Source organism: Vitis riparia, chromosome 7 (assembly GCF_004353265.1).
Source record: "Vitis riparia cultivar Riparia Gloire de Montpellier isolate 1030 chromosome 7, EGFV_Vit.rip_1.0, whole genome shotgun sequence".
Taxonomy (NCBI): Eukaryota; Viridiplantae; Streptophyta; class Magnoliopsida; order Vitales; family Vitaceae; genus Vitis; species Vitis riparia.
Window position 1 is genome coordinate 26,080,238 of NC_048437.1, and position 18,028 is coordinate 26,098,265.

The 18,028-nt window shown below is 34.8% G+C and overlaps 3 protein-coding genes across 3 annotated transcripts; 1 reads left to right on the forward strand and 2 right to left on the reverse strand.

Moving 5' to 3' along the window:
* Nucleotides 1–8,914: 8,914 nt before the first annotated feature.
* On the reverse strand, nt 8,915–11,428 carry LOC117919117 (patatin-like protein 2). The gene is made up of 7 exons (XM_034836203.1): nt 11,273–11,428; nt 10,657–10,937; nt 10,354–10,573; nt 10,119–10,268; nt 9,726–9,995; nt 9,465–9,628; nt 8,915–9,330 (listed from the first exon to the last, which is right to left on the reverse strand). Exons 1-7 carry the CDS (start codon nt 11,399–11,401, stop codon nt 9,270–9,272), a joined length of 1,275 nt encoding a protein of 424 aa, XP_034692094.1. The 5' UTR covers nt 11,402–11,428; the 3' UTR covers nt 8,915–9,269.
* A 1,464-nt stretch (nt 11,429–12,892) lies between these two features.
* LOC117919118 lies at nt 12,893–14,463 on the forward strand. Its single transcript, XM_034836204.1, has 5 exons — nt 12,893–13,306; nt 13,488–13,606; nt 13,798–13,986; nt 14,071–14,122; nt 14,195–14,463. Exons 1-5 carry the CDS (start codon nt 12,974–12,976, stop codon nt 14,315–14,317), a joined length of 816 nt encoding a protein of 271 aa, XP_034692095.1. The 5' UTR covers nt 12,893–12,973; the 3' UTR covers nt 14,318–14,463.
* A 213-nt stretch (nt 14,464–14,676) lies between these two features.
* Nucleotides 14,677–17,093, reverse strand: LOC117919119 (nifU-like protein 1, chloroplastic). The gene is made up of 3 exons (XM_034836205.1): nt 16,729–17,093; nt 15,241–15,377; nt 14,677–15,138 (listed from the first exon to the last, which is right to left on the reverse strand). Exons 1-3 carry the CDS (start codon nt 17,039–17,041, stop codon nt 14,950–14,952), a joined length of 639 nt encoding a protein of 212 aa, XP_034692096.1. The 5' UTR covers nt 17,042–17,093; the 3' UTR covers nt 14,677–14,949.
* Nucleotides 17,094–18,028: the final 935 nt, after the last annotated feature.

Consider the following 18,028-nt stretch of genomic DNA (forward strand, 5'->3'; position numbering starts at 1 on the left):
TAATAAACAAAATAAACACAATTGCATATAATTTAAAAGAGTTAGGGAAGAGAGGGTGCAAACACGAGAGTTTATAGTGGTTCGGCACTTCCTTGCCTACGTCCACTCTCCTCAACCTCCTAACCGAGTGAGGGTTCCAGTATCTTGAAGTTTCAACTAAGTTTCCAATCTCTTTACAATTGGATTATGGTTCCAATTCACCCTCTTGGACTTTTGGCTCCAAACACCCTTTACACTTTTTCAAGAGATATCCATCTCTTGAACAACCTCTCAAGTGATACCCCTCACTTGAGAAAATTCCTCACAAAGATATACAAATAATGATCTCTCAAAATCCTAGTAATAGAACTTTAGGTTCAAAGATACAAGAAAAACTAGGATTGAATGGTGCACTAAAGATATGCAAGTTTTGAAATAATGGTGCACTCAAATATACTCTTCCAAGGCTCAAATATAATCAAGAAAGATTTAGGAAGGTTTAGCTTGTGAAACAATGAAGTTTGGAGCCTTTTTATAGAAGAAAAAAGTCATACTAGCCATTGGAGGTTCGACCGGTCGAGCTAGGGGTCAACCGATTGACTAGCCGTTAGGAAAAGTGACCGTTGGGTCTCAACCGGATCTCAATCGGACCTCAACCAGTCCTCAACCGGTCCTCGACCGGACGAGCACAACCGGTCGACCGGTTGAACCGGTTGAGCCATTTTTTTTGGCTCAACACTCAACCTTTTTCAACTTAAAACCTTTTAACACAAATTTGAAAATCATTTAACACAAAGTTTTAGTTGAAAACATGAAATTATTCAATTATTAAGATATTTAAAACAATATTACTCTTGGATGATTTTTATGCATAAATAAATAATAAAATGCATGAAAGTCCTAGTGTACCAACAACCTTACAAAGAGATCTTAAGAAGCTTTGGTTTTGAAAAACTCTTCTCTTTGAGGTGGTCTTCTTCTTCATGATTTCTCCTTCGTTTGATTTGTCTTTGGATTGCCATTTTGAAAGTCGTCTTGCCTAATCACACTTAAAATTATTAGTTCTAAATCTTGTTTTGTTATCATCAAAATCTTGTTTTGTTATCATCAAAATCAAGATTAACCAAACATTGGTTTCACAAACAGGACACACAAAGAGGGAAAAAAGAATAGGAAGGTAACAAGGGAAGAGGGGAAAAATTAAAATTTTCATCTTCATTTTAATAATCACATGGATTAACCTAATTATAATTTTAAAATATTTAATCATATTTTACTTATTTTAAATAAATAAACCAATTAAATCATAAACATATATGTTGGAACATTAACCATACAAACATTATAAAACTTAAGTCAACTTGATTATTAGATTAGTTAAATGAGCTATATGACATACTACCTATTTAATAATTATGAAGTATATGAGTTTATATTTTTAATATAATTATTATCTATACAGTGTTTGAAATGACTTATTTGGCATATATATAATCTTTGACACAACATAAATACAACCATTGTCACGAATTGCCACCCTTACCCCCCATGTTATAATACATATTTTATATTGAATAAATGATGTCAAGATTTACGGTACTACCATGAAGAATAACTCCATTCGAAAGAGAATTATTCATTAAGACATAGAATTCACATCCATTATTTCTCATAGGACCAACAATAACCATATTCCCATACATCAAATTCAAAGTGTTTTTTTCTCTTCTTATTGGTAAAACAAAATATAAAGCTCGTAAAGAAAAAAGAGAAAAAGAAAATAAATGGTTGAATACATTAAGAAGCCAAAGACATAGGACGAAGAACTACCCTCCTCTTCTTTTCATTGGAGAGTATTGTAGCAAAGTTGCAAGAGAGAAATCACAACCAATATATAGTAAAAATGGGTGATGATATGAGGATGCAACAAAGTGAACCATGACTCGTAAACCAATTGTAAGAATCAATTTGATGGTGAGTATAAGAAAGAAATAATTGATTAAAAGGGGTGACATAATCCCATATTTGTAAATTTATCCCATCTTATACTTTTATTTGAAGAATAACTTATTTTTGACATAAATGTTTATTACAAGAAAACAATATGGATATTTTTGTTAAAATAAGGTCAAAAAATGATGAAGGGTTAAATTTTGAAAATTGAGTTTTCAATTACTTTTTAATCAAATAACCCTACAGGAAACACTGCTAACATTTCTGACTCTTGAAATTTTTTATCAAGAGAATTGTTTTCAAATGTTAAAAAGGCTACAAATGCTTTTTGCAATAAATCACCTTTCCTGTTAGCTCATTATCTCATGAGAACATCCCGGTTGGTAGTCATTGGTAATTGTTGACCAATCACCAAGCTAGGGAATGAAACAGGCTTCTCTAGAAGTCTTTGAGCGATATCAATCAGGGTATCAAAGTTATCTTTATTGCGTCATCCATTTTGAGCTGCTCAGGCTTCAATGTATTGTCCTGGGTCAAATTTTCTTTTCCTTAGTAATGTAAAAATTGAGATCAATCTGATCCAATTCACTCCTATATCTTGATCTCTGATCAGTTTTAATGGGAGCTTGTTTGGATTGCTAAGCTATTTCATATAAGTGCATTTAATTACCTGGATCCGGAGAAAGTTCTGACTAGAAATCCGGCCTCCAACTCCAAGGACAAATAATGTGTATGCATCTACCCTGTCAGCTGATGTCTTAAACAGCACGATGGCCAAAGGTGGTGTTCCTCTCTTCAGGTCTATTATCCAAGGAAGTGGACCCTTTAAATCAATGAAGTTGTGATGTTCTTCTTCAGAGCAAGCACCAAGGGAGACAATCAGATAGTTATTATAATCTCGGTTTCCAAATATGTGGGCTGCTTCTTTTATTGCAAGCAATGTCTGCGCAGTAAGGGATAGCTTCACAAAGAATGATGAATGAATTGTGTATACATATGGCAACAAATCTTTAAAAGATGGTCCCATAAAGGCCTGTGTATGAAGAACATTTACAAGATTGTTGGCTGCAAGTTCACCATCCACAAGGTTGTGTAGTCTGCCATCAGCTTTGAAATTACGCGATGGGAAATAAACTGGAGCTGCAGCTGAGCTCATAACTACATCTCTCAATTGTTAGGAAAATTTGGATACAATGGAGAAAAGAAACACTCTCAAACACTCACTTTGATACAATAAAACTCTCAAAGTTACAAAATAAGAACAAGAAGAAGAATAACACAAGAAAGACTCAAACAAGTTCTTGGAACTTTGTCCAAAGACTCTATTTCCTCCCACTTCTAGAAATCTTTAGGGAACTAATGGAAATAGTTTTGGGATTGATCAAGCCTTTTTACTTTTCTGCATAAGATTTCAAAAAGAAGAAAAGTCATATAAAGCACTCTTAGGGTTGAAAAAAGGTTACAAGGATGAGAAAAACCCATTGTCTTCCTCAATCTCTTCATCTTTGTAACATTCAAAAAATTAAATCATATGTTTAATTCACACATTAAACATGATTTAATCTCAAATGTGTAATTCTCTTACACTTAACCTCTTAAGTTTTATAAAGTTACAAAGATGAGAAAACTCATTGTCTTCCTTAACCTTTCAAGTTTTGTAACATTTCAAAACTTAATCGTGTGTTTAATTTACACATTAAAAGTGTAACCCTTCTTACACTTTATTTTCAAAAGTTATTTTTCAAAAGTGTAACTCTTCTTACACTTTATTTTTAACCAACAATATATATATATATATATATATATATATATATATATATATATATATATATATATATTTATTTATTTATTTATATAAATATAACAATCCCCCACTTGGTTAAAAATAAACATCAACCCTTATAACCTCAACAGTGAAAATGCATAAAATAAAATATCTTTCGATTTGAATTTTACCTTAGAGTAATTGTCACAAAGCTCCATTGAAATCCCAGGTTTCTTGTAGCATTGAACCAGTTATTCCTTGTAACGAAACCGGTAACAACACACACACTTCCACTAACCACACGAGTGCCCATTATTTTCTTGCTTAACACTTTTATGGCCATGTGCTCAATCCATTCATGAACTTTCTTGAAAGAAACTCCAACTCTCATGAGAGACGGCACCACCCCTAAGTTCACATAGGTGAAATTCTTCCAGCATCCTTGTTACCTTTAAGATGCTTGTCACATATAGACTGAATTTCATTAAAAGCTTTAAGCTTAACCCTCCAACGGTAACAACCAACATTAATCATCATAGATGGAACTCACATGTTCTAATGCTGCCACAACCCACTTATCAATGACTTGTTTTTACCTATTGAACTTAAGACTAGTCATTTCTTAGTATTAAGTTAGGTTACCATCATTGGTGAATTTTATTTAAGGAGTTTTAGTCTCATCCCTCTAGATGTTATCCTTACTAAATCTCTTGTAAGAGGTTTAGTAAAAGGATCCACCAAGTTTCCACTTGACCTCACAAATGAGATTGAGATGATTCCATTTTGAATTAATTGTCTTACATACTCATGTCTAATGTTTATATGTCTAGACTTCCCATTGTACACTCCACTGTACGCACGAGCTAGAGTGGCTTGACTGTCACAATGTATCGACACTGTTGACACATTATTTGCAGTAAAAGGGATGTCCATCATGAGATCCCTAAGCCACTCAGCTTCTTTTCCAGTTGCAACTAGAGCTATAAACTCTGCCTCCATGGTTGAGTGTGATATACAAGTCTGTTTCTTGGATCCCCAAGAGACAGCCCACCACCAAGTGTAAACACCCAACCTGTGGTAGATAAATTATCTCACACACTCGATATCCAGCTTGCATCTGAATATCCTTCAAGTATAGCAGGAAACTTTGAATATTGGAGGCTTAGTTCTTTGGTATTCTTTAGGTAACCAAGAACTCTACCAATAGCTTTCCAATGTTCCACGCTTAGATTGCTAATAAACCTACTTAGTTTACTAACTGCAAATGAAATGTCAGCCCTAGTACACTGAGCAGCATACATAAGACTTCCAATTGCACTTGCATACTCAAGTTGAGCCACCGATCTACCATCATTCTTTTCAAGTTTTATACTTGAATCAAATGGAGTGTTAGCATCTTTAATCTTGAGATGACTAAATTTGCTAACTACTTTCTCAATATAGTGGGTTTGGTTCAAAGCATAACCCCCACTATTTCTTTTCACTTTGATACCCAATATAGTATCAACTTCTCCAAGATCTTTCATCTTGAAGGTTGAGGATAGAAACCTTTTCGTTTCTATTATTCCTTTCATGTCATCACTCAAGATTAACATGTCATCCACATATAGACACACTATGACCACATAGTCATCACAAGTCTTAGAATGTAAGCACTTGTCCACATTGTTGTGTCTAAATCCATCCGAAAGAATAGCATGATCAAATTTTTCGTGCCATTGTTTGGGAGCTTGTTTTAAACCATATAATGATTCATTCCCCAGTAGAACAAAACCTTCCGGTTGTTCCATGTAGACCTCCTCATTGAGATCCCCATTCAAGAATGTCGTTTTGACATCCATTTGATGAACAAATAGATTATGAATTGATGCCAAAGCAAACAATATCCTAATCGATGTTGTTCTAGCCACCGGCGCATAGGTATCAAAATAATCAATACATTCTCTTTGTTTAAACCCCTTAGCTACTAATCTAGCCTTAAAGGTTTGAATCATGCCATCGGTGTGATATTTCTTTCGAAATACCCACTTGCACCCTATTGGTTTAGATCCTAGTGGAAGGTCTACCAATTCCCATGTTTGGTTGGACATAATTGAATCCATTTCATCATTGATAGCCTCTTTCCAAAAAGCAACATCTCTAGAAGTCATAGCTTCTTTGTATGTTTTGGGATCCTCCTCTATTTGAAGTGCTATAGGAATTTTTATTATAATATCTTCTCTATTTCCTTCTATTAAGTAAAAGGAATTTTTATTTATTTATTTATTTTTATTTTATTTGAGAGTCAATCTCATCCGATCCCAACACTTTCTCTTTTCTAGCTCTTTGGCTTTTCCGAGGCACAATGGGTTGCTCAACAACCTTTGAAGGTGTCTCCTCTTGAGACTCTCCAACACTAGTAGGTACTTGAGAATTGCTATCACTCAACAAATTCTCAAAGAGCTCTACCTCTCTTGATTCAATTATCACATTAGACTCCAAGTCTAATAGCCTATAAGCTTTGCTATTTGAGGCATAGCCTATAAATGCACACTTAATGGCTTTTGGACCCAATTTTGTTTTATTTGGATCCGTTTTCTTCCAATAAGTAAGACACCCCCACACTTTGAAGTAACCTATATTAGGCTTCCTTCCTTTCCATAACTCATATGGAGATATCTCATTTTTCTTCGGTTCCGATAACGGTACCAAGGTAGGATCAAGGATGTAGAAAATCTTGAGTGCTGTGAGAAGGAATCTCACCTTGTCTTGCCACCTAGTGAAGTTGGAACCATCAAAACTGTCCAACCTCACAAGGTCTTGGTTCATAATCTTGATAGTCTCTCCTTCCATTGAAGATAGAGTTTTTGATTGTTAGGAAAATTTGGATACAATGGAGAAAAGAAACACTCTCAAACACTCACTTTGATACAATAAAACTCTCAAAGTTACAAAATAAGAACAAGAAGAAGAATAACACAAGAAAGGCTCAAACAAGTTCTTGGAACTTTGTCCAAAGACTCTATTTCCTCCCACTTCTAGAAATCTTTAGGGAACTAATGGAAATAGTTTTGGGATTGATCAAACCTTTTTACTTTTCTGCATAAGATTTCAAAAAGAAGAAAAGTCATATAAAGCACTCTTAGGGTTGAAAAAAGGTTACAAGGATGAGAAAAACTCATTGTCTTCCTCAATCTCTTCATCTTTGTAACATTCAAAAAATTAAATCATATGTTTAATTCACACATTAAACATGATTTAATCTCAAATGTGTAATTCTCTTACACTTAACCTCTTAAGTTTTATAAAGTTACAAAGATGAGAAGACTCATTGTCTTCCTTAACCTTTCAAGTTTTGTAACATTTCAAAACTTAATCATGTGTTTAATTTACACATTAAAAGTGTAACCCTTCTTACACTTTATTTTCAAAAGTTATTTTTCAAAAGTGTAACTCTTCTTACACTTTATTTTTAACCAACAATATATATATATATTTATATAAATATAACATCAATTTTGTTGATGAGTTTGCCTTTCTTACCTGCAACCATAAATGCAACCTGCATCATATGTGATATCCTCCCACAACGGAAATGAAAAAAGTTCTCAACGTTGTATCTATATATGAGCTCCTCTTAATCTTGATGTGTTTTGATACCATGAGACCATTTGGCCTAAAAAGAACAATGTCTACATGATTGGGAGCGAGTCATTATAAATAATATCAAAGTTGATCCCCAACCCTGTATCTATTGGTGTGGCCTCGAAATCCTATGGAATATGACCAGGACATTATGTCTACACAAGGGTGGATTTTAAAACCAACATTATAGGCTCGGAGTCTTATGCTATGGAAAATACAAATATGAGAAGAATGAATACTAATGTTTGATCATGTAAAAAATTGATGACCTGGTGAGAAGAGAAGGTGATTAGTTTAAGGTGTTGAATATCAAAAGCAGGAACAAGAACATTAGTTAGTGGGTCAGCCAATCGAATTTCCCCCAGCTGTTCATTCACTTTCTCACTAAGATGGGAAGGACCATATCTGTGGTTTAGGAGAAAGTTCAACACCGTCTCCGCCCTGGAAACTACCAATTCTGTTAACCAAGTGAGCAAGCTATCTGATTTGCTGTTAACCACAAGGAAATTAATTTGGATTAAGATCTTACGCTCTTCTTGCTTTTTCTCTCCCTTTCACACAGTTTTAGTGTACCTTGTTTCAAGAGGGTCTTCTTTCTTAGCAAATATTTCCATGCCATGCTCATTGTAGAATTTTTGGATATCTTTTTGGCGGGGACAATTTGTTCTGGATCCATTTGAATCATTAGGAAGTGGATATGGGGTTGTAAGCAAGGCTGTAACAATTGACCTGTGCTTGTGCCCGCAATGAGATCAAATTAATCTGCAATCTTGGCATCAGGGCCGTCAAGCCTCTGTGTTCGCAACAACATATAACAAAAGTCACAAAATTGTTTTCTCCCTTATCAATTCACCTCAACTCTCCAAGATACGCACCATTACTAGTCTTTTTCCAATGTTACATATAATATGAGATGCGATGAAAGATCAGGGATAAGACATGGGGTGTTGAGATATCCCGCCAATCAAACCATAGGGACTGAGTATTGACCTATACATGCATGTGTATATAGCCTTTAGGCTTTAAAAAATAGTCTATCTACCAGTATATGATGGTATTGCTGAACTACAATTTTGGCATGCCATTCAAATTTTCTTTCCAAATGGTAGGGGAAAAAAACTAGCATTACTCTCAATGTGAAAAGGAAAATGCTATGGCGAGAGAAAACCTGAAGTTGGGCCTCAGACCCTTCAGGATGACTGCAGGCACAACGCCTCGGACCCTTCCTCCATCAATGCTAAGTATGGTAGTTAGTTTCCCATTTGTCCTAGGCCTCGCTCCCTGTGGTGAAGCCATTATGTGGGAGTGGAGAAGGAGGTGGGTTTGTTGTCTTCATATATAGAGAGCAGTAAGGAGGTTGATTTCTTATCATAGAAGTGTTTTTTAAAAGCACGGTCAAACGGACTCTTAGAGCCCATTTGGTAGTGATTCTAAAAAACGATTTTAATCTTTCTAATACTTAAAAAATTTTATTTTCCAAATATTAGAAATGATAGAAACACTTCTTACCATCACTGTCAAACAGACTTTTAATTTAAAAGCATCAGCTATCATGAATAACATTTTATATGTAGACCATATGAACAAAGCAACTGCAACAACCTTAATTAGATTATGGTCATGTGGCCCCATGTCATAATACATCTTTTATACTTACATGATGTCTTGCAGTGCTGCTGTGAGGAATAGCTCATCTGAAAGAGCTTTATTTCTTAAGATGTGGATTGTACATCCATTATTTTTCACAGGGACTACCAATAACTATATCCCTAGACATCAAATTCAAAGAGTTTTTTTCCTCCATCTAATGGTGAAACATAACATATAGCTTGTATGAAAAAAGGAGAAACAGAAGAGGAATGATTGAATACATTAAGAAGCCAGTGCCATAGGACGAAGAACTACCACTTCTTCTTTTCATCAGACAGTTTTTTAGTAGAATCACCACTTATCTTCTTGGCTGTCTTTTAGTAGAATCAACCCTTATCCTGGACAGGTCTCTAGCAAATCTGCAAGGGAGGAATGACAACCAGCATCCCGTAAAAATGGGTGATGATATGAGGACGGGAGCAAAGTGAATAATGAATCTAAACATCCATAAGCATCCAATTGTAAATCACATTAATTTCCTGTTAGCTCTTACCTCCCGAGAGCGCCTCTGTTGGTAGTCGTTGGCTCTAGACCAAACCACGAGCTAGGGAAAGAAACAGGCTTGTCTAGAAGTCTATTAGCGATATTAGTCAGGTTCTTGAAATTTTCATCAGTTGCATTATCCATTGTGAGCTGCTCAGGCTTCAATGTATAGTCCTGGTTCAATTTTTCTGTTCTTTAGTGATGTACATGGGAGCTGGTTTGGATTGGTCAGCAATAATCTCTAATTATACCTATATTGAAGTGCATTTACCTGGATTCGGAGAAACCGATGACGAGAATTCTGGCTACCTCCAAGGAAAATCGATGTGTATGTATCTACCATGTCAGCTGATGTCTCAAACTGCACGCTGGCCAATGGCGGTGTACCTCTCTTAAGGTCTAATATCCAACGAACTGGACCGTCTAAATCGACGAAGTCATGATGTTCTCCTTCAGCGCCAGTACCAAGGGAGATGATCAGGAACCTATGATCACCTCGGTTTCCAAATATATTGATTGCTTCACGTATTGCAAGCAATGTCTGCACAGAAGTGACAGCTTCATCAAGTATGAAGAATATGAAGAATGAATTGCATGTGTATACAAACGGCAACAAATCTTGAAAATATGATTCCATAAAGGCCTGTGTATGAAGATGATTTACAGGATTGTTGGCTGCCATTGCACCATCCACAAGGTTGTAAATTTTGCCATCAGCTTCGAAATGATGACATCGGAAAGAAATTGGAGCTGCAGCTGAGCCCAAAACTGCGTCTCTCAATAGTACTGATGACTTTGGCACCTTATTTTTATCCTGCAACCATAAAAGCGACATGGATTATAGGCCCAGAAGTCTTATGATATGAAGAATCATGTAAAAGATTGAAACAAGAGATAACCTGGTGAGAAGAGAAGGTGACTAGTTTAAGGTGTTCAACATCATAAGCAGGGATAAGAACATTAGTTAGCGTGTCAGCCAACTGAATTTTCCCTAGCTCTTCATCCACTTTGAGCTGAAGTTTGGAATTATCATATCTGACGCTTAGGAGAAAGTCCAATGTGTCCTGCAGCTGCTTCTTCAGGAATCCTACCAAAGCACTCCACCAATCATCTGAGTTGCTGTTAACCACAAGGAAATTTGGATTAAGATCTTACTGATCCCTTCTTGCTTTTTCTCTTCCTTTCACACAGTTTTACTGTACCTGGTATGGACAGGGGCTTTATCCCTACGAAAGATTGACGGGCCATGCTTCTTGTAGAACCCTGGGATCTCTTTTGCTTCGCGGGGACGATTTGCTTTGGATGCATTTGGAGGAGCATTTGTTTGGGATGCAAGTGAAGGAGGATCTGTTTTGGATGCATATGAAGGAGGATTAGGAGGGGTATATGGGGTTGTAAGCAAGGCTGTAACAATTGATCCTGTGTTTGTTCCAGCAATGACATCAAAGTAATCCGCAATCCTGGCATTAGGGCCATCAATTCTCTGTTTGCAACAACATATAACAAAGTCATGAAATTGTTTCTTTCCTTGTCAATTCACCCTGTCTGTTTAATTAATGATTCAATTCACTTAAGCTGTCCAGTACTAGTATGTTTGGTATGTTGAATATAATATGGGATATGATAAGAAATAAGATATACGACATAAGAGATGGTGGGTCACATATCATATCATATCCCGGCAATCCATGGATGTATGTCTATTTATCCTTTTGGCTTTAGCAAGTACTCCATCTGCCAGTACCGAATGGTAATCTGCGGCACTACAATTTTGAAAAGAATAAAAAAAAATGTGAAATGACAAAAGGAAGAGAAAACCTGAAGTTGGGCCTCAAGGGCGGATAGGATGACTGCAGGGATAATGCCTCGGACCCCTCCTCCATCAATGCTAAGTATGGTGATTACTTTCCCACCAGCCCTACGCAACGGTCTCTGTGTTGAATCCATTACTGATTTTTAAGTACAAATGGTGGTTCAAAGAGTATGTAAGCAGGAGTGGGGAAAGAGTTTGGTTGGTTGTCTCTATATATAGAGCAGCCTGCAGGTTGATTTATTCTCTAGCATGCAGTTTTACAACTGCATCAAGGAAGAGATTTTCACTTCTCTCCTATTGGGTAATGGGAGCATATGTTTATTAACTTTTGTTTTGTGTAGTACACCATTTTGGCTTTTTCACCTACACAAGCAAAGGATGATGAAGAATGTTTCATTTCCCAAGTTTGATAGAAAAATAATCCTTTTCTAAGACTATGTTTGGTTCCTTAAAGTTTGAGGGAAAATATAAGGGAAAGAACATAAAGAAGAAAAGTAAAAAAGAAAAAAGAGAAAGTGAAGGAAAATAAAAAATAGATTTAAAATAAATAAATTATTTTTATATATCATTTCAAACATTTTTTAATTTATTTAACTATTTTTTATAAAAATTAAATAATTTAAAAATATGCAAATATCTTAATAATTTTAATTATATTTTACTTTCTTTTGTATTTTTTATAAAAAAACTAAACATGAGAAAATCATTTTCCTCAATATTTTTTTCTTTCCCTAATATTTTCCAGGAACCAAACATAGCCTAAAAGAAAATTTCTTAATTGTAGGACACTTTATGCTATGTTTGATTCTTGGAAAATTTGAGAGAAAGAAAATATAAAAGAAAAGTAGAAGGAAAGAAAAAGTAAAGGAAAATAAAATATAGATTTAAAGTCAATAAATTATTTTTTTTGTTACTTCAAACTCATTTTATTTATTTTAACTCATCAATATAAAGATTAAATAATTTAAAAATATTAATTTTTTTAATTAGTTTTAATTATATTTTATTTTATTTTATTTTATATTTTTTATAAGACAACCAAATATGAAAAAATCATTTCCCTTTGTATTTTTTTTCTTTCCTTAGTATTTTCGAAGAACCAAACATAACCTTATCTTTTCAATTTGTAATATTCTCACGACTTGTTATCCATATGTCCAAATACTTTTAAAAAATAAATTTACATATAGACCTTTATTTTTAAATATTATTCCTTATATTTGAGTTATTATTTTTTAAATAATTTTAATGAAACAACACAACACAACTAAAATATGTTTTTAAAAAACATTTTTATTTTATGTTTTAAAAAATTAGAAAAAAAAATTGTTTTTTGTTTTTTGTTTTTAAGTTGTCAAACATTTTTGTTTTCAAAAATAAAAATTTATTTTTAAAAACAATTAATAAACAAGCATATCCTTATTGTTTCTTATGTTATGAAAGCTCTTGCTGGACTCTGAAACTGGGCCACGTACCGGCCACAGCAGCCCTTTCACACATCACTTTGTTATTTTTCTCCAGTCATCACTGTGGGAAAAAGCCACAGCCACTCATTCTTATCCACTTCTGTGGTTCAGGATTGATGGGTCTTTTTCCATATACGTACAACTTCACCATCTACTGATGAACTGAAGCAACAGAGTCTTCAACCCAAATTATTCGCAAGAACATGACGTTAGTCTGAACTTCCAAATGTAAGGGGAAACATGCAAGGCCTCCTCACTGCTTTGTGCTCCTCTAGCAGCTTTCTCCCCAATTCCCCAAACCTTTACAATTCCAAACAATCTATGTTTAGAGCTTGTTGCAGTCAGAAAAAACATGGGAAATCCAATTCCAAATATTTAGAGTTCAGACCTCATTGCACTCTGGGAAAACAAAGCAAAACTAGTATCACAAAGACCTGGCCAACCATCTCTCTCTCACTATTTGGTTCAGGTTTCTTCTTGGGTACCCTGATTGATGGAATTCATTCAAGGGTAAATCTTGTGGTATACCAAAATGGGTCCATCGACATCGGTCCCCTTCACACAAATGTCTGGGTAAATTGAATTTCTTGGAACCTGTTCATCAGCCTCATGAATGTTGCTTGTTACTGTTGTTCACTGATTTTTCTTAAGAAAAATGTTCTGCAACTTCTTTTAATGGACTACACAGTGGGGTTTAGCTAGTTTTTTTTTTTTTTTCTTTTCTTAATTTCCATTCAATTGTTGACGTTGCTAGGTTCCTCCCTTGCTTGGATTGTTCTATTGTACTGTTGGGTTGCTGCAACTCTTCCTGGATGAGAAGTTCTCTTCCAAGGCTCCAAAGGGAAGCCTAAAGAAAACAGGCTCTTCACTGATGTGAGTACTGGTTTCTATTTTTCAATCATCTCAACCAGCAATCAGTAGACAAGTTCACTTAAAAAATAAATTTTGCTCACTTCAGATGCTGTGAATTTGGCTTCAATTTTTTTCATTTTTCCTTTCCAGTTTATGAGCAAGCAGGTAATTGATTTCCAACATTCTAACATCTGTATACTGGTTTAAACCAGAGCACTGGTGCTATTTATTGAGTTGAGTGCTGAAATGTACAAAGCCGGAGTAGCAGACAACATTGAAGCCTATATATTATTTGCAGTGGCTGAGTTTATATGGTTGTTTCAGGATGGGACCAGGCAGGGGTTTGCCCTAGCCTGCATTGTGGGCCTTGGGTGCCCACTGGCTGAGATTCCCATAATGAAGTAAGGACATATTCATTACGCTTAATGAGAGAATGGTCACTTGAACTATAGGTGTTGATTGATCTTTCTAATGTGCATATTCAGGTTATTTCACCTTTGGTACTATCCCCAAGCAAACATCAATATATTGGGCCAGGTACTTCAGCCATATATGTGAAAACCTTGCATTATTCTTTTAAGGAAACTTGATAATTTATGTTGTATGCAGGGGTTAGTCACTTGGACCATCACTTGCTATTTTGTGTACACACCATTCTTGATCAATTTCTCGCGCTGGCTGAAATCAATAACCGCTTCTTCTGCTGCTGATGGATCAGATCATTCCGCCTAGAGCAATATGCCATTAAGTTAGAGAGGCAAACAATCAACATGAAAGGAGTTTTCCATGTACAAATAGACTAGCAACAAAATGGAGCTTATGAGTCAAATATGATAATAACTACTGTTGTTTCAGAAGGGATTTATCTTTCCAAGTCACGGAAATTCTCTCTCCATTCAGTAGTTTAAGAACACCAAAATTCGGGGTCATAAAGCCAAGAATCTGCCCTGAAAGAGATATTCAAAATGTAAGGTGAATAGCGTTCATGTATGTTCCCTTTCAAAGACATCTCTCAGGGAAATTCATGTTACTCGACAAAGTAAAGAGGGCAAAGAATTCAATCTTAAGGAAAGTTTCTTACTGAACCATGATTAAAAAAACAACATTATAATATCATTTATTGCTCAAGTACAAATCTACAGTTCATGTACCACCCATCATGAATTAGAGGAACCATACACTATGAATACAAATGGACACATATAGATGAATGTAGATAGAGACTTTCATAGTCGAGAAGTATGGACATGTGGGTGCAAGAGCTTAACCCAATCCAAATGTAAAACATGAGACCCAACTTGTGGAAAAATGTTAAGTGAACCATATACCATCTCATATTCTCAGTGTCTAAGACTGATAGCAACCTAGCCACTGAAGACAACATTCACAATGTCTGGGAACTTCTCCTTAATGGCTGCTTTGATTCCTGATCCAATTGACTCAGGCCCTGTATACTTTACAAGGCAATCCCCGCCCTCAATAGATAACACGTCCACACTGCTACCATAATTCTTAATGGCAGGTCTCAATATGTCAAGATGCCTGTTCACCGCCTGCAATAGCAAAGCATACTGTATTGTCATTTCCACCAAAAGGTTCAATTCATTTGGCATCTTAGTTCTCCCTTTGGCAGCTTATGTAGGTAGAAAACTCACCTCCACAGTTGTCTCACCGGTTTGTTCATCATATACTTGGCGGATATCCTTGACAGCATCTCCAAATTTCTCTTTCAATACTCGTTCAATCCCCATTGTCATGGTGGTTGTTGAGCTAGGACAGCTCCCACAAGCTCCTGTTTACCCACTGAATATTAGTAAAGTCTCAGTAGATGTAAATGGAATTGTTATGTTTGTAGCAAACAGGATTGAAACCACAAAAATCAATTGGTGGTTTTTTCACAGAACAAGCAAATTCTTCTCTGAAGGAAACATGGGAAACAAAGATTACCAAGTTACATGCCTTGCTGTATAGCTGAAGCAAGAGTAGTTCATATAAAATCACGCACTGGCACTTTGCAATATACTTTCCGACCAGGCCAGACAATAAGCTGAAACTACAATTGCCCTTCAGACATAAATTGGGTGCTTCATCTTGGGTCACAACTAATATTTCTCAACATATGTTTCAGGAATTCACCATTTAATGGTTTTCCAATTGCAGCTACACCCAAACTACTCAGAAATGGTTCATTATTCATCCCAAAACTCTGGTAGGCAAGATTTAAAAGAAATGAACACTTGTATCAGGGGAAAGAAAAAGAAGAAAGCATTATACCACTCAAGCTTTAACAGTGCAGGCACAAATGCTTGGACAATCCTCATCTATGCAACCCTAGGCTATGGTTGGTTCCCAAAAAATTTGAGGTAAAGAAAATAGAGTAGAAAAGTTAAAGGAAAATACAAATTAGATTTTAAGACAATAAATTATTTTTATATACTATTTTAAACTCATTTAATTTATTTTTCCTTTTCATATAATCAAATATAAGAAAATCATTTTATTTTAACATTTTCTTCTTTTCCTTGTTACTTTTCAGAAACCAAACATAGCCTAAACGATGTCTTTCCTCATTTCTGATCTCAATTGCCTTCATAAGAATCACCCGAGTAAATCCAACACATCCTAGACAATCCTTAAACAATAATGAGAAAATCAAAACTAAGGAAATCAAAACTATTTCTCCAAACACTCACTACCCCAGCCTACAATAAACAGAAGTCATAACATCATAAAGCTTCCCCAATAACATGTTTCAGTACATATGCTTTACAAAAAAGATCAGCTACCTCTGCTTTGCTATGAAAACTATGATGGAAACCACTGACACCCACCTCATTTTATATTGATTTTTATGTATATTTTTTCCAGTTCATGCTTAAATTTATCAGGGTTTTGAAATACAAGCATCCTACACAAAGCACGACGCCTGAGTTCAGAGTTCGAATTCAACACAATACTAATTTCACTTCAGCCGACAACCCAAAAAAGTAAAAACCCTAATTCAGAGCTCTCCATTTTCCGTATCATTGAAATGGGTTTTTCAAACCATGAATTTCCTCAGCATAGCAACAGATAAAGGAAAAAGAACAGCAAAGAGAAATAACAAATAAAACAGTCAAGTTACGCGAAGATAGAGAGTCAACCTTGAAGTTTCAGAGAGATGACACCATCTTCAACCGAAACAACGTCAACGTTACCGCCGTCGGAGATCAGATAAGGCCGAACGTCCTCGAGAACCAAGTCCACGTTCTTGGCCGTGAGCTCGAATTTGTGGGCCGAGTAGAGCCCTGGTGAGCCGCTCGGTGCGCTTGGGTTGGAGGCCTTTATGGCGGTTCTCTGCAGAACAGTTCTGAGAGGTTTGAGACGAACGATTGGTTGGTTTTTCTGGGGTTTCACTGAGGTTTTCGAAAGGCGAAACGCGTTTTGGGATAGCCCTGTTGCTGTGAGAGACGCCATTGCTGGAATTCTTGGTTCGTTGGTTGAAGCTGCGAGGACTATATTGCCTATAGGGGGGGAGTATAGCTGAAATTGTAATTTTGAGAAGTTTTGGGGTGAATGTGAAAATAACTATTCAATGGTTGGATCGTGAAACTTGTGGTCTCCTGCGAGTGTTGCCATTATGATTTTAAAGATATAAAATAATTGAAAAAACTGAATTATTTTTGGCAATATTTTTTCGCAGCATCTCTTGCCTATTTTAACCAATTTCTAATACAATTTTTATTTATAAATAAATTATTTTAACCTATTCTATGATTTATTGAATTCTAAACTTACCTTTTCTATAAAAATTATAAAAATATACAAAAATAAAACCCAATTGGATCGTTTTAATTCTAATAGAACATCCCTTTATTTACAAAAATATCATACTATTAGTAGATTATTATTTTTAAATAAAATAAATACTAGTTTGTTTAAGAAATATCATTTTTTAGAACAATTTTTTATTCTTTAGAATAAAAAATATAAGTTGACAACCAAAAATTATTTTTTGACTTTTATTTTTAAAAACGAAAAATACGATGTTTTCAAATAACATCTTTTAGTTATTTTATATTTTTTTTTATTTTTTTTCGAATAACTATTTTAATAATTTTTTTTTTCACTTATTTTTTTATTTATATGTAAAGGTTAATAATCTCAAATTATATAAAATTTCATTATTTTATAAACTCATTTCATTTATTTTAATTTTTATATATAAAAGCCTAAATGTTTTAAAATGTATAAATTTTTATATAATTTTAATTATATTTTATTTTTACAACAAAATCAAATAAAAAAAAATATATGTTTATTAAATTTTTTTCTTTGATTGAAAAATAGGAAATTGTGCTTTCACATGAGAATGTGAGATGGACGAGAAAATAGGTCCAAGATCTTCATATCATTCATTATGGGAATGATATGAAATAATAAAAGACAAAAATACCATTTAAA